Source organism: Corvus moneduloides, chromosome 1 (genome assembly GCF_009650955.1).
Source record: "Corvus moneduloides isolate bCorMon1 chromosome 1, bCorMon1.pri, whole genome shotgun sequence".
Lineage (NCBI taxonomy): Eukaryota > Metazoa > Chordata > Aves > Passeriformes > Corvidae > Corvus > Corvus moneduloides.
In genome coordinates, this window is record NC_045476.1 from 112,624,934 (window position 1) to 112,640,617 (window position 15,684).

At 41.6% G+C, this 15,684-nt stretch overlaps 1 protein-coding gene across 6 annotated transcripts in view; it reads left to right on the top strand.

Annotated features, from left to right (window-relative positions):
- The window catches only part of DLGAP1 (DLG associated protein 1), a 415,190-nt gene that overhangs the window by 314,432 nt on the left and 85,074 nt on the right, over nt 1-15,684 (top strand). For all 6 annotated transcript variants that reach the window (XM_032122733.1, XM_032122742.1, XM_032122723.1 and 3 more), the window contains 2 exons: nt 6,392-6,569; nt 8,751-8,991. In XM_032122733.1, the coding sequence (XP_031978624.1) occupies nt 6,392-6,569; nt 8,751-8,991 (419 nt within the window). The remainder of the gene's footprint in view (nt 1-6,391; nt 6,570-8,750; nt 8,992-15,684) is intronic.

A 15,684-nucleotide genomic window follows, 5' to 3' on the forward strand; every position in this document is an offset into this window, starting at 1 on the left:
CGTGTTGCATGTGGTATGTTTTTGAGGTCTTCCTCTTTGTTTGAAGGCAAATTTTAGCACACTCCTCTGCTGGCCTACAGAAGCATTCGGGACATGTTTCTGGATTTTCACTTTACTCTGCTTTGTCATTTTCTGTTGGCAAAGCACAGTACCTATCTGGCACAACACTGTGCTTTGTGCTATGATTCTGACTGCCGAACTTGGAGAAGACCATGCAGTCTTAGGAGACTACCTTTTTTTATGTTGTGTCTGGCCTAAAGGGAAAAAAAAGTAGACATATTCAGGCTTGGTTTTCCCTTTTTTCATTCAGAAATGAAATGTAATAAATGAAAGTGCTTTTTATAAAGAGCACATGTATGACAGAGTACATTGTGCATTCCTAAATTAAAAGGAAATATTTGAAACTAAAATTGCCTGCTCATGTAAATCCCTGTTGTGTATCTTCTCTTTGTCATTTGAAAGACATTTTCAAGGCACAGGAACTCTTCCAGGAATATAATCAAAGTTATTTCCCTGTTAATTACTAACACTGCATTTTGAACCCTTTGATAAAGAATCACAGAATCATAGAATGTTAAGGGGTTGGAATGGACCTTAAAGATCATCCAGCCTCCTCCCCCACCTCCATGGAGAGGGACCTCCCACTAGACTTGGCTGTTCAAGGCCTTGTCCAAATTGGTTTTGAACACTGCCAGGGTTGGGGCATCCACAACCTCCCTGGGCAACCTGTTCCAGTGTCTAACCACCCTCACAGTAAAGAATTTCTTCCTAATATCTAACCTAACTTTTCCTTTTTTCAGTTTGTTGCTTTTACTCCTTGTCCTTTCACTACAATTCCTGATGAAGGGTCCCTCTCCGGCTTCCCTGTAGCCTCCAGAGCAAAGCAACTGAGTCTAGCTCCTCTCACAAATGCCTACACCAACCAACTACTTATTCTGCAAATAATCAAATAAATGAGGGACCAGAATGTGGTTTTATCTGAATTAAATCATGTAGATCATGTTAATATCATGTAAATACAAACATATGTGTAACAGCAAGTTAAAAATATTTCCTAACATGCGTGTTGCAACAGTGGTAGGGTGATTAGATGTGCACATTTTAAATATTTTCGTTTCTCTATTTGAATGAAAACAGGAGAATAGGCCTCAGTGTGTTCAAAATGTACAAAGCAGAAATCTCAGAGCAGTATGCAAAGATTTCCTTGAAAAACCTACATGATCTTCTGGTTCAGATGCTTTACTAGACCATGTTTTCTGATTAAATGAACATTGTCCTGCCTCTCAGAGTTTCTCATGGAATTTCTGTAGCATTTTGGCCTCATTGGCAGGTATCTTGATCTTCTCTGAGGCACCATGTGGATCAGAGGCACTTGCTTTCCTCTCCCCAGGGGAATACTTACTTATCTCCTGGGACTCAGCAGACTCCATTTCCACCTACCTCAGCTCAGGGCTGGCTCTTTCTCTTGTCAGTCCCCTTTGGAAACCCACAACAGAGCACCAGAAACACAGAGCACTCATCTCTCCCTGGTGCCTCTTGCTGTGGTTTTTGGGAAGCACATCCAGCAGTGCTTCGCCTCCCACCCTGTGTGGTATCAGTGTGTTGCTGTTGTGGCTGTGCTCCCATCCTCTGGGGTGAGGCCTGGGCCAAGGGCAGCAGTGTGGGGAAAAAGCGTGGCGCAGCCAGTGTGAGGACCTGCCACTTGTGAGTGCGGCACAGAAATGATGGAGCGTGCTTAAGGAGCTAGTTTAAGAACCTAAATAATTCACATCCCACTTCTGCCCATTAATACATCCAATGCAGTGAGTGGAGCCAAAAGACCATTTTGTATTGGCCAAAGAGCTGTCCCAAAGTCTCAGTCTCTGGCATGTTGTACTTAGTTGTGGAAATTACGATGGCACAAACAGAAGTTTAGGTAATGCAGGATAAATAAGAGGTGGACTTGAACTCTCAAGGAAGAAAAAGGTATTTTCTTTTACAGGTTACTGGTAATAGTAACTCCAAGAAAATTAATTATTCATTCAGATCTTGCACATCATACATAGTCAGATTTATGCCTGAGTGGAATATTATCAAAATTTCCAGTGGCATTTCAGCTGTTCATTAAACTTTACTGTAGAACATAGTGACGATTTATTACACAGCTATAAAAGCAGCAGTAATCATTATAAATGCAAGACTTCAATGTTTCTTTCTCTATGTTTAAATCCTTTCTATTTTCCTTTTTTCCTCCGCCACTACATCCAGTGAAACCGAGATTGTAGCAATCAGTAAGCAAGGAGCCACCTCCTTCAACAGCAGCCAATTACCTCCTCTGGTTTGCACAAGAGCTGGGAGGAGTGCACAGACTAAGATAAGCAGCCACCTGTAAAATACGTTTCTGGATTTGTGTCAAGCTGGCCAGTTGCATAGTGAGGAACAAAAACAAAAAGAAGGCAGCTGTTCTGACAACCCACATCTGAAAAAAAGGGAAACATTTACTTTTATGAGGAATTCCTTTGTTTCAAGCAGAGTTGGGAAAATAATATGCAACACTAATGCATACAGAAAATTAATTTCTATACTCTTTGTGGTGGTTTTCCATGATACTTCCATAAGTACCTTGTATGATCTTTACTCTAGCTGCCACAGCAAAATCTTTGTGCTATGGATACTTGCATCTTGTTATATTGATTCCACTCTTTAAAGGGCACATGCCTCAGCACTTGCAGATTTCTGCCTAGCAATATCTGTGCATTGAATCTTGTGATGTGCTGCAGTCTTCTCGCAAGCTCAGCTAATCAGTGGGCAGCCACAAACCCCAGGTGACATATTTGACTAACTGGCAGCTAATCAAGCTTATTTGAATTTTGCACATCGCATATTGGCAGCAAACTGTTCACATCATAATCATAAAACACATTTTGAATCAATCTAGGAAATGCATTTCAGGCAATGCTGATCAGTTTGCAGATCTGCAGCGTGGTAAAATAGCTCACATGCATCAGAAAAACTATGTCTGTTGAATTATTCATTCTATTTTTTTTTTAATTCAATAACAGGCAATAATTTTTTTTTCAAGAGCTACATGGTTAGTGTTAGTTACCAAAATGAAGTAAATAAATGTAACCATTACTAACAATTGTCTTTTCACCACTTTTCTCCCTTTTTTTGCGTTGTTTGGAGCACCACTTACTCTGATTTCTAAAAACCTTCAGGTTTTGTCATGTGGAATCAAGTGATTGTCATGGGTTAGCAAAGCATAGTCTTGGAAGTGATGTTCTTGCAAAGGGGTTCTTACAGCTCCTCTATGACCTGACAGAACCTATCAGCTGGCCAGTTTGAATATGGACAATTCTTTAAACCACTTAAAATTGTGACCACCTCTGTGATCCACAGTTAAGAATAGACACACCCCGGGCAGAGCGCTCTCTCGTTTCCGGCGCTGGGACAGGTGGCTGCGGGCCCCGTGTGGGGGCCAGCAGGCCCAGCCCAGGCCCTGCTTGGGCCAGGCCGGGCCAGGCCACGGCCATCCTGGAGCCGATGGGCCTGTTCCACCCACGGAACCCCTCCCACATCCCTGCTGTGGGCAGCCGGAGCGGCTCAGCTCCCCCTCTCCAGTGCGGCCAAGATTCAGCTGAAGCTGCACCACTGTCCGACCAAAGATCATGTGACCAACAGCGATAAGCGACATTCCAGCTGCAAGGCCCGGGTGAGATTAACCCTTTTAGTGCTGTGAAGAGCTGAAAACCTGAGGGAGAAGAAAGAGGAGATGCTTAAAGCTGAAATTCTGCTGTAAAGCTATGATGTATCAGAGTACCCGTTGTAATTTCATGAAGGCATGGGGGGTGGAGTGTTCAACTTGTACTTGTGAGCAAAAGCATCTGTGCTGAGATAGGCAGATGCTGAAGCAGCTGTAATTTGATGAGAAGTTTGAACAGGGAGAGATGGAAGCGATGAGGACTCTTGCTCCACATGGAAAGGGGAAGACCTCAGTTCCTAGAGATGCTCCCAGAGATAGTCCTAGAGATGAAGATGAGGAAGACCCTTTGCTCCCAGGGAAGGAGCAGGGCCTCTATTCTTAGAGATGATGCTCCCAGAGATAGGTGAAGAGAACTTTTGTTTCTGAATGGCTCAACCTTAAAATGGTACCCCATTAGCTCAAGAGTGGACCCTCGAAAGCAGTTGTGGGAAAAGCTGCAAGTCGGGTGGAAGGGACTCACATGTGAGCAAAGAACCAGCCCGGGCGGCTGTCTCGTTGTGATAATGTTTTCATAGCATGGGCAAGAGAGATTCCTCTTCCTAAATGGACTGAACAAGGCTATTACAGAAGGGGTAAACAGACTGAACATCTCAAGGGTTGTCTTTTTACATTGTCAGTGGGAGAAGGGAGGAGAAGAGTTCTGAAGGTGTGGTATGATATTATTTTTTTTTCCCTCTTTTGGGTCTGTTAATAAACTTCTTTATAGTCTTTCAAGTTTCGTGTCTGCTTTGCTTTTCTCCTAATTCTTATCTCACAGAAGGTAAACAGTAATGAGTATTTTGGACCAAACCGCTACAGTGATGTAAGGAGTCAAAGAGTATGGAAATGGCTGCTGTACTGCACTGTATGCACAGTGAAAATGGCAAGCAAAGGCTTTCTCTTCATCTTGTGACAGGAGTATCAAGTAATTAACATAAGTTTACGTATTTTTATTAGGTAGGTAATTAGCTGCCAGAGAATATGGTATTGTAGAGATGGCCTCGATTTTCTTACAGTATTGGACCATTCAGAAACAGACCTAGTTTCTGAACTACTTAGGTGAGCGATTACACAATGGAATCATCCTCCCAAAATGCATTGACAATTACCAGAATTGTGCATGCCACTGGGAAATTGCTGATACTAATTACCATCATTAGACACTTGAATACAAAATATCTGCAAATGCTTCAGGAATGAGACATAAAATGGATTCTCTTCTTTCAGGTCAGCTGTGCATGTATTTCTAAAGACTAGGAGACAAAGATTAAGCCTGTAATTTGGTTACAGATTTTTCTTTCATATACCTGTAAACATCTCTGTGAGACTTATATTTTAAAATGGAAAACTTAGTTATTATTTTAATTAGTTTGCTTTGTGATACTTGAAGAATATTTAAAAATCCAAAAATATATCAAAGATTCACCCTTTTGATACTTTATTCATTGATGAGTTCTTTCAAAAGATATATCCCCCAAGTTAATTGTATTTCATATGTGTGTATTTCATACACTTTTTGTGACTCACATCTTTATAGGATGCCTCAGATTGTGAAGACAGCACTTAGCCAGCACATTCAGAGGATAAAACACCTCACAGGTTGTTTCTAGCTGGAGGAGGATTGTTTCTATCTGACTCTTAGCACTTATGGCAGGAATACAGCAGAGGTAAAAATTCCCTGGGGAAAGCGGGGGGGGTTTGTTTTGTTTTGATTAATTGTACGTCTCACCTGTCATTATATTGAAAAAGTAGGCAAAGTTATCACTTTAGAAATACAACTGTGGCTTTTAAACTTCTAATTTGACATCGTTGTGTAAAGCTACTTCCCTAGCATACATTTTGTTAACTCGCGCCTTAAGCCAGGTCTAAAATAAAATTTAAAGCATATCAAACCTTACCGGTGGCCTAAGTTGTTGGAATGATTTCCCAGGTTAAGGCATACTATGAGTGCATTTTGCATGGTTTGTACAATCTGCCTGCCCTATTGGCCTATACACCTTTGAAAGCTCCGTGAGAAATGGTCCCGTTCCACGAGTATATACACGAGAACGTCAGAGTCACATCACCAGCAGGATTTCAAGATGTGGACGTTCAGCTGATAAGTTTAGGATCATCCAGCTGATCTAACTATCAGGCCTCCTCTTTCTTTATCCGCCTCCCCAGCTGGTTTTGGTGGTTGCTGCTTTCATCTCTGTAAGGCCACAGGGCTTTCTCTGCTGCTCATCTCAATGATTCCTCTAGCTCTTTTAAAATCAACTTGTGAAGTCATTTCAGTATTGTCACTTCAAAAGTCCCATATAGTGGGGAGGGTTGCTGGATGCTGGATGCTGTCATTATCAGTACAGTGTAAAATTTTTCCATTCTGCTGTCAGTAAAGAAAATGAAAGTGATTTTGCCATTATGCTTAGACATGGTTTACAAAAACATGAAAAGAAAATCCTTTCCTTCCTTCTCTCTTCCTTCCACCAAATAGAAGGGTGGGGTAATCCAAATAAAAGTACTGACATGGTCTTTATTTTATAAATATGCAAGGAATGTGTGATGGCTTGTTCAAGTCATGCTATTCCAGGTGAAAAACGTCTGGTTATTCTCACTCCTGGCGAGGCCATTTGGATTTGATGGAATATCTTTTTTCTTTCTTTTTCTTTTTCCCCCACCCAAAACTCCCAGGATATCCAGTGAACATTCACCAAAGCTTCAGATCCGGAGCCACAGTTACCTGAGGGCAGTGAGCGAAGTCTCCATCAACAGGAGCCTGGACAGCCTGGACCCTGCAGGGTTGCTGACGTCCCCCAAGTTCCGCTCCCGCAACGAGAGCTACATGAGAGCCATGAGCACCATCAGCCAGGTGGGTGATGTGCACCTGGGGCAGCCTGGAGAGTAGGTGTCATGCTGGACACTGCTTGCAATAGGAGAAACTTGATTTTGCTTTAAGTGCTACCCACCAACATTGTCTTTAAACAGGATTCTCTTAAGGATCTTGCCAAATCAAAAATTTTGAATGCCTCAAAAAAATATTCATATGCTGAGTGAGATGCTAAAGGAAAATTAAGCGGTTAATAGTTTGTATTCCACAATTTTATTAGAAGTTTTAGTTTCTTTATGCTATTTTATGCATTCTTTACCTTCAAACTTTTCACCTAAATGGTACAAATGTTGCAGTATATGTATTAAGCACAAAGATCTGTCTGTATTTTTGCCCTTAAAATCCTGTAAGAGATCTTCACGCTCCAAAACAAGAAGAAAAATGAAGTCCATTGTGAGAGATTCAGTTTATGAGTTTTAATGTTATAAAATAGCCTGTGCTTGCATTCAGCATGCTTGTACAGTTGAGTTCATAGGGAACAGATCTAAAAGAAGTGCAAAAGTGCCAGCACACCACAGGGCAGAGGGCCAGTAGTTAATCTGCTACTTCCTCTAGCTCCTTGCTATGATTTTTGGCTTGTTAGCTTAAGGGGATCATTTGGGTAAATCACTTGGATGAAAGAACTTCCTTACACTAGTCCAGAATTGCAGCAGACAGGATTTGTGGTGCCAGATACTGATCCTTTATGACTGGCGTACCAAGTCATTGCACTGTCAAAAAAAGTGCGTGACATCAGTGACACCAGGACTTCAGCTGTGGCCATAACAAACACATGTGCCGTTCAATATGGAGCTGTAGTTTTAATTTCTGCACTATTCTATATTTAGACACTTAAGAGTATTCACCTATGTATTTTGTAGTGAGGCACTTTGCATAGGGCATGGGGTGATGCTCTAAAAGGAGGGCCTGGCTATATCTAGGAGAAAACAGCACAGAAATTCAGGTCTTGGAGGCAACTACAGGAACATTAAGTCAGGTTACTTCTTTACCTGCACACCTAACACACAAAGCTGTCAGCCAAGGAGTGGTTATCACTTTCCAACGTGAATAAATTGGTTTTTTGTTTTAAAAATGCATTAATTCAGATATATTTATTTGAGGATTGGATATTCTCTGCCATAGCAAGATTGTTCTTTCTGTTGTACAACCTACTACTCTGCCATGCTTTTTTAAATAGTTTTCCTTTGAAAAATATATGTTTTACTCACTGAGGGTTTTCTGTTATTTGTACAGACTCCACAAAACATTTTTCTTGGTAACATTAATCCTGGAAGAGAATTTCTAATGGGGTTTTTTCTAGCATTCTAACATAGTCTTATCTTTTCCTGCTAACTTGCCCTTGTGCATGCTTGAAAACTAACAGAATCCTCAAGTGATTTCCTACAGTGATAATTATTGTGCTTTAATGCCAAGCTCAGGGCTCAATTCTCAGTTTAGAAACATGAACATCCATTACTAATTAAGCCAAAGTAAATGGTTTCCAGATTAAGACCTGCAGGAAGTTTTTCAATGTTCTTTAACCAGTGTGAGAACAAGTCTTTGTCACCACCTAGTGTCTGCTGCACAAAGGGTCTAAGGATTCCTTTGCATCTGCTCTCAGCCAGAGATGTAGTTTTACAAACATTTTTCCCCAGCATCAAAGTTGGTTCTCTTATCAACCTCCCTTTCCCAAATGTTTGTTACCTTCCAGCTTCCCAGCCACTCAGGTTTTTATCACTGTGATTGCCTGTGGGTTGCATTGATAATGTACTGGGGTTAAGGTGACCTTTTTGGTTTTTTCCTCACCCCACAATAAAAGTGTGATTTGTATTTTACACGTAGTGATCACAATGACCAAACATTCAACCTCTGCTGTGGGCCCAGGGTGACATAAAACAGATGTTGCTATGAGGGCTCCAGGCCTCCCACCAGTTTGAGCTGGAGCCAACAGCTCAAACTCTGATGAATCTTTGCCCAAAGCCAATGTCTCCCCTTTTTGTACATTGTTATTTTCCCCCCTCATAACTGCTGCTATGGGATGTCCCATTTACCTTTCTTCATGTTCAAAGGGATCCTCTAACAGATGTTGCCCATTGTGCCACTGTAGCTTGAGAGGGTTTGTACCAGGTGGAGTGCAGTATCCGTGCACAGGATGCACTGACCCTGCCCGGTCTCTGTCTGCAGGTGAGTGAGATGGAGGTGAACGGTCAGTTCGAATCCGTCTGCGAGTCGGTGTTCAGTGAACTCGAGTCTCAGGCAGTGGAAGCGCTGGATCTGCCTATGCCGGGCTGCTTCCGCATGAGGAGCCACAGCTATGTCAGAGCCATTGAGAAGGGCTGCTCCCAGGATGACGAGTGCATATCGCTGCGCTCCTCGTCTCCCCCGCGTACAACCACCACAGTAAGGACCATCCAGAGCAGTACTGGTGAGTAACACAGAGGGGAATCCAGAGGGGCGCAGAAAGGGAAGGTACTTCCGTGTGTACCTCCATCAGATCAAGCTTTTCTCTGCCAGATACCAAGCCTGTAAGAGAGTCTGTGTTTCACCAGGGAGCTGGACAGACTAATCTGCCTCAAACCACACCCAGACAAAGGCTGAAGCAGTTGTGGTTCCTTCTGTGTCCAAGCTAATTTATTCTGAGCTAAAAGCACACAGAAGGGAAGTCCAAGGTCATGTCTTCTCTCACTGCCCTCCTCAAAAGAGCAATCACAATTTGGCAAGGCTGAAGAAAGCAGCTCTGGATTAGCAGCTCTGCTGGCTGCGACAGGCAGAGGAGGGTCCCTCTGCTGAGGTTTTCCACAAAGCTGAGCTGATCTTATAAGTTACTGGATGTGGTTTTTACTGTCTTGAAGAGACTGTTCCAGCTCCCTAGGCCCCATCTAAGATGTGAGAATGAAGAAGGGAAGAAGCAGTCGTCAGGTCAAAACATGCATGTTTGCATTTTGCTGTTACATTCTTTCTGCAGTTCCAGCTATTCAAGCCTTGCTAGAGACAGAGGTTTTGGTAAACATGAGACTTCAAACCTTCCTTTTAATGTTTGAGGTTGCTTTTCTTTTGGAAATAACCATGATGAATTTCGGATTTTGTCACCAAAATAGTGCTTAACGGGAAGAAAAACCAAGTAAAACCAAATTCTAAATCTGCCTCTCTCATTCAGGAAAGCAAGAGGCAGGAGCCATTACATGTATGTGCTCTTCCCTGTGGCAGGATGAGAGAGAGCCTCTTTCTTTTGACTTCTGTGCCTCCATTCCGCTATTTTACACAAGCATCATTTACTATTCATATACTGTTCATATACTAATCATATTCTTGACTAATACTGACTATTATATGTATTTCACTGTACCTGCTATCTCTTTTGCTGTATTTTTTCATTTCTGCTTTCTTTAAACTTTTGTCCTTTTGTGTGTTATCTCACAGGTGCAGTTGTTTATTCCTTGTAAGTCTTTTTTAAAGCCGCTTGTCAATTGTTTTATGTCATCAAAGAACACTTTCAATCCTATTACCAAAAATGTTCAGCTAAATTAAAGATTTTTTTCTAAAAGTAGCAAGTTTAAATACTGTTGGAAATCTATTGGCACTACATCACAAACATCAAAGTGTTTTTAACAGCTGCTGCAGAGCAGTTCTCATCTAAATCACTAAAGAAATAGTATTCACCTGACATTTCTGCTGTAGAAATAGCCCTTGTGAGCACACAGGGTTTGCACCAAATCACAAAGACAGGATTTGCATAAGGTGTGTGCTACATCATTGTGTGGTATTAGTTTGTGTCAAATGTATACTGAGGCAAAAGTTGAAGGATGTGAGTTTTCAGGGATTTTTCAGTGTGCATTCGTCTTTGTTAGATCAGCTTGGGTTGGTCCCAAAGAGGGTTTTCTGTTCTGTGAGAATGGCTTTGATAACACTTTTCCTTTATAAAAACAACTGTGATCATTAATACAGAAGAGAGCAACTCTTTTTTCATTATCTGTATGTAAGAGGTTGTTCCTGTCACTTAGGAAAATTATGCCTCTGTCTGGGGATGATGGTGTATAAATGGAGAAGGTTGGCTGTTTGTGCCAGCCAAAAACACTGGAAAACATGAAAGAGGAAAATCTGTACCATAGACTATCTCTTGTTTATGGTCCCTTTTTTGTAGTGAAACTACAGAGGCCTGATCTAGTCTCTGGGTAGCTGGCTTTATTTTAAAAACTATGAACAAAACTGTGTTATTGAAAAACATAATCCAGTGAGTATGTCTTGGGTTATTGCTTCTGTAGTCAGGCCGTTAAAAGCAGAGAGGAATGATTTGCTGTGCTCCCTTTGGATGTGCATAGAAGCATTTAAAGACTGCTATAGGTACCTATTTTCTGCTGTGGGAATTTACTGAGTTACCTTTTCATTTTTTAATTTTGGGCTCCAAGGGCCCATCCCTTCCACTGGTAGCATTTCAGACAACTTGTCTCTTTTACTACCTGACTTACATACTACTATGTTTAATGGGGATTAGAATTGAATTAATTCCATTCAAAAGCATCTGTATCGACTACCTTGGTGTTGCCTGTGCCTGGCTCACAGAAGAGAAATGTGAAAGGCACTGCTGATGGTTTCTATTAATATCTGCTTCAATAAAATGGGAAATGGCACAACAACTAGGCAGACATGAAGAAAGGAGAACAGTATCTCGGGTTTATCTCCACTGAGGTGATGTTGCAAATGCTTTTGTGGGAGACATGGGGACAGTTACGATCCAAAAATGGATTTAACATCCCCAAATGAGAGAACAGTCCTCCTGCCCCTAAAGCATCTCTGCCTGTTCAACCAAGAAAGATTCCTTTCATCAACATTAGCAATTCCCTCTAGGACATGGCTTTTAATTCACTAATACAGAAAGCTGTGATCATACGCTGATATTGAGAATCTCTTTGACTGCTGAAAGTGTGGGAAAATACCAGCTTGATGATGGTGGAAAAGACATCAGTCTGTTTACTGGATTCAAAATTGTTCCTCTAGAGCAATGATCCACAGCTTTCCAGCTCAGTTCTTGAGGATGTGCCCAATCTAACCATAAATCTGGTGCTTGTGCACTCACTAAGGCACAGAGCTCACCTAAGGGTGGCTTCCCAGGTGGAGGCCTCTGCAGCCTGCACTGACCGTAGCGCTGCTGTGGGAACACTGAGGGGTGACTGCAGCTGAATGAAACTGAGCCCAAGAGTAAAAATGGAGGTGGAGGAACAAACCTGATGTCACCAAAGGAGTGAAATGTTACACTGTGATTGGAGAGGCAAATCTTAACCTCACGAAAGTCTGCCACCAAAGTTCCTCCTGATGTCCAACCTAAACCTTCCCTGGCAGAGTTTAGGACTATGTCCTCTCATCCTGTCTCTGGTTGCCCTGGGAGAAGAGGTCAATATCCATGTGTGAGTCAACATATACAGGTAACGATGGCAACCACCAAACCACAGCTGAAGTGCAAAGAGTAGGCTTATTTCATTACCTCAGCAACATCACTGGGCAGCAGAGACATACTGGGACATGGGCTGTGTTAGGCTTAGTTCATCCTAGGGAAGAGACACACAGGGGCACAGGATCTATTAGGCTCAGTTCATCCTAGCACCCAGTGATGGGGGGACCTACTGCCTCCCCCAGATATCAAAGGGCTTTGCACACATGCAATTTATCACAAAGCCTGTGCTTTTATGATATCTCACTGCCAGCAGGAAGCTCAAGCATGTCTGTGAGTGTGTTGTCTCTACACAGGAATTCTACTTCTCAAAACCAGCAGAGGATGAACAACACTAGGCATAGTAAATGGAGTTTTCCCACACTGACATTCTTAGCATTCCCAGCTGCAAGGTCACTTTGAGCAAAAACTATTCCCTCCACACCAAATCTTATAGTTTTAAGCCTTTCCTTCCAACACCCCACCTGGCTACAAACTCCTTTTATCCTTGTTTTTAAACGAAGGATTTTGAAATGAGGAAGAGAAAATGCAATGTTGACACTTTATATGGAATTATAAATAAGTTCTGTGTCACAATTTCATCATGTCTTGAAAGCTAGTCAGTTGAAAAGCTCCATTCACCCTCGTATTTGCTCTCTCAGCATCAGTGGTACACATGGAGGCAGCTGCATCCTGACTGGGGCCATCCCTGGGAGCAGGGCTGTGCAGGCTGGGAGGGAGCGCAGCTCTGAAGTGCTGACATATGTTATACACCATAGGCTGCACTAAAAATTAACACCCAGGTCATTTGATCTCTTCAGAGGAGTTTAATGAGCTGTGAGTTATTACATAATTTGATCCCAGGTTATTTGCAGATGCAACTGTTGTAGCTGAATCTCTTTGGCCAACAAATACAGTTACTAAACAAGTAGCCTTTTAACAATTTTAAGTCTGTAAATTATTTCAATGAACACGAAGAATACAGTCATTAAGAAACAATGAAATGTTAAAGTAGTCCAAAGAACACCTTTCTCCCACACTTATTGTGTCTGTCTTTCTAAACTTTGCCTGTGTAGCCGTGCATCATCCTTGGCTGCAAACAAACCTTATGACATTGTGAGGGCTCAGGCATGAGCACATTTGCCTACAAATTTATAATATAGCATAATATACAAGTATGTAATGATATCTCTCTGACAGAGCTCAAGTAGTAACATCAGGAAAAACTCTGCACTAGATTGCAATTCAGTACCTATCCTCTGTAGAGTTAGGTGAAGAGAAGTATCAGAGTTATCTGCAGCAATGCCATCTGGTGATTCTCAGTAATATTACACTTCTGCTTAAAAGCAAAATAAATAAAAATCCCAAGGAAATCGTGCTGTGTAGCCAGCAGGTTAGAGAAGGACAGAGAGTTACCACAGTATATGCTAATTATAGTCTTCCAGCTGAGCAAACCATTTTCCTTCCATTCATTGGAATGTCTGAGCAAGACCAGTCAGGTATTTTGTGGAAAATCTCTAAGGGGCTGCCTAGCCAATGAAAGTAAATGAATAAATAAATAAGCATATAAAATGCAAGCGAGTCTAAAAACTGACTTGTGCCAGGCAGAATTCAAAAATAAAATCAAATCCTGTGGATAAGGAAGCCGTAACTGAGTGTATGCCAGGTGTGTCCAAGTCTTTTGGATTCCTCAGAGCTATCCTTTTAGAGACTGCCCTGCTCAAAAGGAAACAAAGAATTAGGATTTCACATGTGATTTCCAGCTGAAGCTAAGGTTGGTTTCTGGATCTGTACCAAAATTAAGATCTTTCCACAGAAGATCTGAAGAAATATAACTACATTAAGGCCTTCATGCAGATATTGAACCTTAAAATAAATCTGAAGATTGTAGAAAACTGTTTGACAAAGAATTTACATGGTTCATTTCTTCTCTTTCCTTGAATAATCCTGAAATCTGTTCTGCCTTTGGATCTGCTATCAAATTGCTTAAATCAGCACTTACAAATATTTTCCTTTACTAATGAGGAGCTGACCTTGGAGGAGAACATTGTTTCCAATTTCAGAGGTGTCTGACTGTAGCTAATACAAGTTTCATCTCATCTATCCCAGTAGTCAGCTTGATGAATATTAAGCTCCACATTACACCAAAAAAAAAAACATTTTTATGAAGCCACTGAAGGTTTTTAATGAGAAATTTAGACAGGGTGAGAAAAGGACATTGTTTTGTAGGCCATGACCTAATTATTTTTTTCTACCTCTGAAAACATTGTTTGGAGGAGTTTACAGTGGTTTCCAAAGTTACAAATGTGTTTCAAATACAGGGAGTGAAAAACCAGTATTACCTTTTGGTATTCAATCTTTGCTTACTATCCTTACTCTCTATTTGCTTGATATGCTTCTAAACACTTGGGCTAAGGCTCATAGTGAGGTAAGAATGTGAGAAAGACCTTAGTTATTCACAACTGCAGGCTTAAAATGTCTTGAAGGAGTATCTTGTCTTACTTTGTGAACACTTCCAGAAACATGGAACAACTCTGCTCTTTTGTTCAGACAGCACTTGTTTGGTCAACTTTTCCATTTGTCCAATTGGACATCTCCAAGGTTGAAAACAGGTACCTCATACTCCTGCCCGACCAACTCTGTCAGTGTCCGTATGTCTCTCATGCTGGGGAGCACCACACTGGGCACACGTTTCAGATATGGCCTCACCAGGACTACACCTCCCTCAAACTTCCAGCTGCGCTTTGGCAAAGCCTGGCATGCAGTCAGCAGTTCTTGGTGCAAGGATACACTGCCTTGTGCTGCTCAGCCTGCTGCTTTGCAGGACCCTGGAGGCCTTTTGTGATGCTGGGAGTAGGATGGCCATCAGACCTGTGAGTTGATAGTCTCAAACGAAATGGGAAAAGGCATGATTTTAGAGGAGGAGGAGAACTGTAACAGAAATCCCTATTGTTCTGTGCAAAGAGCTATTAAGTGCATTTCTTATGAAGTGGAGCACAAATAAAGAGGATGCAGGGATTAGTTACTTAAAATGTAATGTTTCATTATTTGTTAATCTTGCATTAATTTCTTTACAGATATGAAAAATCTTATGGAAGCCCTTTGTATATATTTGTAGGGAATGTGCTTAAATTCATTTTCCCATTAATTCATTTCTTTCTGTTATATTGCACACACAAAATGTGATAATCATTTCAGGTGTTCAGACTGACACAGTTCTCCCTAAAGGTGTACAGAGCATGTTTGGATTTGAACTCTGCTTTAGTTTCAGACTAGGTGGCTGTGTTATCTGATGCACCACTACTGGAGATTTTTGTAGGGATATTCAGGACCCCAGTTTCATGGAGACCCCCTCAGTGTGCTAAAGCAGTGAGAGAGTCCTGATCCCATGATTGTGTACCCCATCCTGCTGGTGTGCACGTTCTTGTGGAAGTGCCCTGATGGGGCCTGCAGCCATGCCTGTGTATTACAGCACCTGAACGTCCAGCACCTAGCTGAGAAAAAATGCCACTTGATGTACCATAACAAATGTACAGGAAGTCATTACAAGCAAAACAGTGATTTAAAAGTTGTTCTGCTGACTGAGCACTGCATGCCTCAAGTCTCATTAGCTGAGAATTACTATTTTTCTAACCCTGTAAACAAGCGTGAAACCGCAGTGATTTTTCCACGATCCAAGAAGCTGTGGAAACA